Raw genomic sequence first — 8,396 nt, forward strand, 5'->3', positions numbered from 1 at the left:
ACATGATTTCATAAAATCTCCACTCCTAATTACAACCACTGGCAAATGTATACTATAAGTTGATTATAATAACTTGAAGAGATTAAAAAAAATTTAGTCCTCTTCTGCATTTTAAAGCTTACGTTTTGTAATTACATGTTCATACATAAAATATCTTGACAGGATTTTTAGAAAAAGAAATTATAATCCATAATGTTAAAATAAAATCTTATTAAATATTTAACATTTATGTTAAATGCATAAAATAATAAATTGAGAATCTTTTGAACTAGTATAAATGAAAACACTGATTAAAATATAAGCCACATTAATAAACTGAGCATTAATAGCAATGTTAAAACCCCAAGGTACCCAACTGTAATAGGTATTCAAATAAGCACAATATTTCTAGAGTCAACTTGTGTAAATAATAAGTAGTCATGATTGCAAATAGAGTGCAAATATTCTTGATATGTTATTTCTATATTAATTTTATTTTCAATATTTTATCTTATTATATTTAAACTACAGTATTCTTTTTGTAATGAAAACTAATTAATGGATACATGTAGAGTGACTAGAATGTTACTCTCAAGGAAAAAAATCAGAAAAATGTGCAAAAGACTCTATAGGGATGGTATTACTATATCTATAGATACAAAATTGATAAAAGGAAAATAAATAAAATTTCAAGCTTGAGAAAATACTTCAACAACATCAAGTAAAGTAATTTAAAGAAAAAACATCTTTGGAGTTTTGAATCTAATTTTACAATTATAGAAAGCATCAAGGAAGTCCATCAGGCCCGCATGTATAATAATTCCTGGAAGCATGGGCTTCTCCAGTCTCTTGCTCTAGTCCCAAATTTCTAACAACATGTAGTCATACTACTATATCAAATTTTCATCCTCAGTATATTTAAAGCATTTAGGGACACACAACTCCTTTATAGAAACAGGCTTATTCTTCCCCATATTTTCAAAATTATGTATGCTAATGGAAAAAAATCAAACCTATATTAACAATATTCTTAATTGTAATGTTTCAAATGAGAAGGTGTATTTCTTATATTAATTACTTGTAATGTTTAATAAAATATGACATACTAATCCCAACAGGCAAAAATTACAACAGAATTGAATACATTTATATAATAGAATACTAATAAAGGTTTAACCAATTATATTTATATATTTAAGTCAGTAGTTCATAAAGAAATCTTAAGTTTCTTAGACAGGTTTTGTTATTTTTATTTTGCTTATTTATTGTATTTTTAAATTATTTATTTATTATTATATATTTTATCATTTAGTTTGTTATTTAGACAGTTATTTGGGTATTTGTCAGATGTATGGGATGACAATCATAGCATTGTAAGTTTCTTACTTGCATGGTATAGTATTATTTAAAGGCAGACTAAGATGTACTGAAAATATAATTGGAAAATAAATCAACATTAGATATTGAATAAAAATTCTCAAGGAATCCAAACATAGTTAGAAAACTGGGGAAAAGAAAGCAGCAAAAGCATATTGAATTAAATGCAAAAGGTTACATTTTAATTTGGTCATATGAATAATTACATTTAATATAAACAATCTAAGCATACCAATTAAATGATTGCAGAGACTGAAGACTAAATTACATGCTATCTAGTAGAAACACAGCTTAAATAGGAACACATCAATATATAAAATTTAAGATGAAAAAGGTAAAGCACATAAAAACTGTTCCAAAAAAAAAAAAAAAAACAAAAAACTGGAGTAGATATATTAGTACAAGTAATAACAGAATTAAAAACAAGGAACTATTGAGGGGAGGGTACAGCTCAGTGGTTAGGGAGCATGCTTAGCATGCAGGAGGTCCTGGATACAATCCACAGTACCTCCATTAAAATAACTAACTAAATAAACTTAATTCCCTCCCCCCCAAAAAATAAAAATATATATATTTTTAAAAACAGCCTATAGACCTTTAAAAAATCATAATGGCAGTAACTAACAGAAAATACTTATTATGAATCAGATACTTACATAGGGAAAAAAACACAAGAAACTATTATCAGGAATCAAAGAAACATTACAGAATGACAAAGTAATCATTTCACCAAACACATATAATAAAGCTAAATATTTATGGATTTAGCTAAAAAGCTTCAAAGTAAATGAAGCAAAAATGCAAATGATTAAGGCATGATATAGATAAATCCAAAACTATAGCTGGATATTTCAACACTTGTATCACTGCAAATGATGGAATGAGTAGGCAGACAATAATTATAAGGAAAATCTGAAAAACACTATCAAGTAAATTCACTTAATGACATTTACAGAATGCTACAACCAATCACAGCAGAAGACAAATATGTTTTAAATGTACAAGAAACATTCACAAACACAGACCATATACTGGACCACTGAAAAAATTAAAAAACGAAATAATTGATAATATATAGACCAAATTTTTTGACCATAATAAAATGAAACTGAAAACCAATAAGAAAATATTTTTAACAAAACAAAATAGTTTATAAACAATAAAACACTTGTATGGATGAAAAAAGTCCAAAAGTTGTAGATGCCACTAAACGAGTTTTTAGAGAAAAAAGCATATATATACATATATATAAGAGAAAAACAAAAAACTATAAAATTAATGATTTAAGCTTTAAATTTAAGAAACTAGAAAAACAAAACCATAAAATTTAACTGTAAAACAAGAACAAAGAAAATAATACAGATGAGAGTAAGAAAGAATGAATAAAATTGAAAACAGCAAAATAGAGAAAAACAAAGAATCAAATTTACATTTAGTTGAAAAGATCAATAAAACTGATAAACTTCTAGCAAGATTAACCTGAGAGACAAAAAGAAGAAAAGAGAGAGGGTCCTGGTGGGGGGAGGGGGAAAAGGGGGTGGGGAGAGTGTGAGTGCATGTGTGTGTGCGTGTGTGAGATAGAGAGAACCCAACTTACTAGTATTAATAATGAAAGAGGAAATATCACTATAGACCCTGTTGACATCAGAAAGAAAAAAATAATACCTCAAACAATATTACATACACATAATTTTTCTTTATTCAATGCCCTTTAGTCAGAATGCTCATATTTATTTTATACAGTTACCCTCCCCCTTTCCACATACAGTGGTTTTTTGTATGTTCCTTTTTTGAGGGGTGTCTTTTCATAATTCTGCTAAATGAGCAGTGCTACATATAATCTGATACTAAAGTGGAGTAAGTCTTGATATAATTTCTTAGGATACAGTAAAAAGCAACCATGTTAGGATGGAATTAAAGATGGAGCTTTGAGAATATGAGCGACCACCAAGAAGAGTCTAAAGACCTTTCACAGGGGTGCAATTTAGAAGTAGGAGGTGAGAAAAACTGGGAAAGGCCACATGAGACAATATCTTATAATTACTTATAAAACAGACATTTGCTTGACTTGAATATTTATGTGAGACATGAATAAAGAACAGAAACTTCACATAGGTGATGATCTAAGTAATTTAAGTAAGTGGTTTGGCTATATTTGAAATTTTGAAGGATTATGAGGGACAGTTAAATGGCTTTTGAGATGCAAATACAGTGTGCAGAATAATGGCCCCAATCACAGGAGCCTCAGAATATGTAAAGGTATATGGTAAAGGGGAACTGAGATTGCAGATTAAGGTTGTAAGCAAGGTTGCTAATCAGTAGACTTTAGAGAGGTTAGGATGATTGAGGTGGGCTGACTGTAATTATAAGTATCAGCATAGAAGAGAGAAGCAGGAGAGTCAGAATCAGAGGAGAAGTGATGATGGAAGCAAGGTTAGAGTTATGCAATGTAAGAAAGATTTCATCCATGTTGCTGGCTTTGAGGGTGGAGGGAAGAGCCATGAGTTTAAGAATGTGCGTAGTCTCTAGCAGGTAGAAAAGGAAATGGATTGTTTACTAGTCTTCTAAAAGGAATACAACTCAGCTGGCTCCTTGATCTTACACCAGTGAAACCAATTTTGGACTTCAGATCTATAGAACCATAACTGAGAAGTCCAGCAATGGTTAAAAACCTATGTGTGATTTTTTTCCAGACTGACCATAGGTAATCACACAGATTTTAGTCCGCAGGCTTTACAGGGAAAGCTGCCCTCCCCACGGCTGACTTTGTGCACAGCCAGTGCTTCGCAGTCTCTGAAGAGAACTGCAGTTAAGGACTCAAGCCTTCTTGGCTGGTTACACTCTCATATATTTGCATTCCCAGTCCAAATGCCTTCATTTTAAGGTCTCATTATTTGAGACCTTGAGCAAAGGTCCTCTTCAGGCACCTCTACCAAGGTCTTCTAAAGTAGGGGAGGAGGGCTTTCGAAACTCAGATGTAGCTAAGGTGCTCAATCATTCCGAGGAAGCTAAGGCTCTGTTGGGTTAAGACCCTCACTTCATTGGGCAACTAGCACTGCACCCAGCAGCCCCTGCCTAGCACTCCCTTGCACCATGTTCTCAGTCTCTGGGCTAATCTGCATCGACTCAGCCCACATCCTTCATAATGATGAAGTGATGGTTAGAGAGGAGAAGATCAATGCTCTCCTTAAAGCAGCCAGTGTAAATGATGAACCTTTCTCATCAGGCTTGTTTGCAAAGGCTCTGATCAATGTCAACAACAGGAGCCTCATCGGCAATGTAGGGGCTGGTGGACCTGCCCCAGCAGGAGGTCCTGCCCCCTCCACAACTGCCTCAGCTGATGAGAAGAAAGCGGAAGCAAAGGAATAAGAATTTAAGGAGTCTGATGATGACATTGGCTTTGGTCTTTTTTACTAAACCTCTTTCGTAATATGTTTGATAAAATGCTGAACTCTTTAAAAAAAATAAAGTGGGGGAAGGGGGAGCCCTGTTGAAGATGTTTTTTCCCACTCAAACTCAGTACCCACTACTTTTCCATTCCAAGCCATCCTCCCCAGCACCCTCAATGCCAGAGTCCATAAAACTGCTGAACTCTTCAGGGCTCCTTCATAAGAATGAGATGACCCCAAGCATCTGCACTGTTGCTCTTCACTCTCCAATGGTGCAAAATTCCACGGGGAAAATGAGATGGGAAATTTGGTATTTTCTCCACTTTTAGCTTCTTGGTTATAGCAGCATAATATGAGATTAAAGGCTTAACTCTTTCATTCTTGGCTCATTGCTTTAATCAGCTACTCCAACACCTGAGCTCTCTCTTCCAGTTCATCTGAGCTCCTGATACTAAGTAATATATTTGTGTTGTTTCAAGCCACTAAGCTTCTGATAATTTGTTACAGTGGCAGTAGAAAACTGATACAATAGCTGAATAAGACTTTTATCATTATTCAATTTTGTAACTTGCTTTTATTAAGAGAAATATTTTAAATAATCTCTAGTGACTTAAACACATTTGGATATACTCTTGATCAGGCATCATGTTTTTCCCAGTAACAGAAGTCATGTGAAATAACAAGAAATTATAGAAGGACATGTTCCTCTCTGGCAGCACGAGTAACTCTGTGGAATGTCTCTCCAGTAACATAACCATAATTAGTGAAATGCATTTAAAAACAGTTATTTAAAGTGTCTGGAGGTTATCCTAAGGAATTATAGCAAATAAAAAACCATTTAGTCAGAAAAAAATACTAAATCTTGGGGGACAATGAAGGTCTGGGCATTTGAACCATGACGCCTTTCTCACCCATTTTAGTGTCAGAAGCTCAACTCTGGGCAGAGGTGTCCAAGAAGATGGGCTTTTTCTTCCTTCTAGCCTCCAGCCAAAGGATACTGTCTCTCCGAGAGGGGCAGGCTGCCAGCATTTCTCATTACCAGCAGCTTCACATTGCAAAAGCTCTCTTCCAGGAAGGAGTATAGCCAAAAGATTGCCTCTTCCACTAAGCATCCAATCATAAGGCAGAAGCTCTGCCTCAGGCATGGCAACAGAGAATACTGTATCCTGAATCACCGCTGCCCCAGACTGTAAGGTAGAGGTTCCACTCAGGGAAAGACTGACCAGGAAGACCAGAGGCTAATACCCTTGCACAATTCTCTACTTGTACTGAGAGAGAACCAGGGAAAGAGACAACTAAGAAAAGCACTTCTGGGGTTTAAGTTTTTTAAATGTTGAAAAACAAAGACAAAAGAAAATCTTGAAGACAGTAAGAGAAATACTCTAAAAATAAAGGAACCTCAATAAAATTAACAGCTGATACATCATCAGAAACAATGAAGGTTAAAAGGTTGAAAGATGACATATCCAAAGTGCTCAAAAGAAAACCTATTAGGCCAAAGTCCTATATCCAGAAAAAGTATCATTCAAAAATGAAGGCAAAGACATTTCCAAACATACTAATACTGAAAGAATTCATTTCTTGTGCATAGCTTTACAGGAAACACTAAAAGACATTCTTCAGGCTCAAAGCAGGTGACTCAGACAGTAATATTGAATACATACACACACACACACACACACACAGCTCACAAATACGGGCCACTTAAATGTAATCACGTAAATAAAAAAGACAGTATGATTTGATATTTCTTCTCCTTTCTTCCCTTAATTGATTTATGAAGAAATTAAATTTGAAAAATAAGTATATAACATCATTGCAAGGCCTATTACACATAGAAGAGAATTATATTTAACAATAATAGCAGAAAGGCAGTGGTTGGGAACAAAGCTGCACTGGAGTAAGCAAAGAAAATGACACCAGGCAGTAACTCAAATTCACAGGAACAAATGAAGAGAACAAAAAATGGTAAATAACAAGGTTAATACAACAAACTCTGTCTCTATATGTGTGATCTTTGACCATGTTTAAAAGACATAAAATTATATAAAGTAATATTTTCAAAATGTATTTCTGGTTTACAACATAGAAGTGCACCATGTATAACAATAATAGACTAGAAGTTGGGCAGGGATAATAAAGTTATGTATGAGAAGTGCTCTTATGTTCACTGGAATTAAGCTCTTTTAAATCTAAAGTAGATTCTGATGAGTTAAACTGTATGTGGTAAGCCCTAGAACAACCAGTAGGAAAATATATAAGGTGAATATAATTTAAAAATCTCTAAGGGAATTAAAATGGTGTATTAAAAATACTCATTGAAAACAAAAGAGAACAGTAAAGGTAAAATAAAAGAAAAAAGACATAAGACAGAGACAAAATGTAAAATGACAAATGTAAATTCAACTATATAAACAATATCCTTAAATGTGAATTGATTAATGTATCCATTTAAAAGGCAGAGATTGTCTGCCTGTATAAAAAACCAAGATCTTATATGCTGTCCACAGGAGATATAGTTTAGATTCAATATACTAATAGCTGGAAAATTTTTAAAAAATGGAAAAATGTACCATGCAAATAGCAACCTTCAGAATGTTCGAATGGCTACATTGTTATTGAAGTAAATTTAAGACAAATATTATTAGAGATAACGAGGTTCATTAAAATGATATGAGACAATCTATCTAAAAGATATAATAATTACAAAAAAACCCAGAAGTATATGTTAATTACATAACACATTTCTAAATAGGTCAATGAAGAAATCACAAGAAAAAATTAGAAAATACTTTGAGATAAAAAACAAACCCACAGACATCAAAACTTGGGGGATGTAACTAAATCAGTGCATAGAGAGAATTTATAGTTTTAAGTGCATGTATTAAAAAGAAGGTCTCAAAAATTTTTTTTTCTACATTATAGCAGGACACAAGCAAGTTGAACTGTTAGGAATATTCGACTTAGATATGAAAAATCAGGATACTAATATGATTCCATAATTATCAACAATATATGAAGTTAACTATTTGTTGTGATTTTAAATGATTATTTTGGGCAAAGTTTTCACCCTTTTTCTCCCAATATAGTTTACTTCATCTATTAATAGGAATTGTTAAAATAAATTAAATTTCAACATATAATTCAGTGTTTATAAATTCCTACTCAAAAAGACATATTTGAAACCTCAAAGAGAAGAAAAATTCCCACCTGAAATGTTAAATATGCGGAATAAGTTTTATTCTATAAATAGACTTTTCAGAAAACTCAGAACTCCTTTCGTAAATAAGCCAAGAACAGAAACACTTCAAAAATCATTTTGATTCTTGAAGGAGAAGGATTTGTTGGTTCAGTCTGTGGAGCTGAGGTGAAGTTCGGGCCTGGCCCCCGTCTGTGGAGGGACGAGACCCAAGAGCCAAGTCGCTCCAGGTTGGCAGGTGGCGGTTTTAGGTTTTAATAAGCAAGGGGACTTACGTAGGAGGCTGGTCTTCCGGTGCTGCAAGAAGGGGAAAGCTCTGTTCCCGCCAACCGGAATCTGACTTCTTCACACAGAGGCCTTCACGGGGTTGAGTTACCCGTATGTCCGGCCCAGGTGGTTTCCGCGCCTCGCTGCTTCTCGAAAGCTGCGTCCTGGACACAACTGCGGCTGCG

At 33.8% G+C, this 8,396-nt stretch overlaps 1 protein-coding gene across 1 annotated transcript; it reads left to right on the forward strand.

Moving 5' to 3' along the window:
• Positions 1-4,449: 4,449 nt before the first annotated feature.
• Positions 4,450-4,800, forward strand: LOC116156454 (large ribosomal subunit protein P1-like). The gene has a single exon (XM_064489612.1). The coding sequence runs from the start codon at positions 4,450-4,452 to the stop codon at positions 4,723-4,725; it is 276 nt and encodes a 91-aa protein (XP_064345682.1). The 3' UTR covers positions 4,726-4,800.
• Positions 4,801-8,396: the final 3,596 nt, after the last annotated feature.

The sequence above is a fragment of the Camelus dromedarius genome, chromosome 1 (assembly GCF_036321535.1).
Source record: "Camelus dromedarius isolate mCamDro1 chromosome 1, mCamDro1.pat, whole genome shotgun sequence".
Lineage (NCBI taxonomy): Eukaryota > Metazoa > Chordata > Mammalia > Artiodactyla > Camelidae > Camelus > Camelus dromedarius.

Bases quoted from the DNA above. Each gene is read 5' to 3' on its own strand.
- LOC116156454 (XM_064489612.1), top strand. From the start codon at position 4,450: ATGTTCTCAGTCTCTGGGCTAATCTGCATCGACTCAGCCCACATCCTT.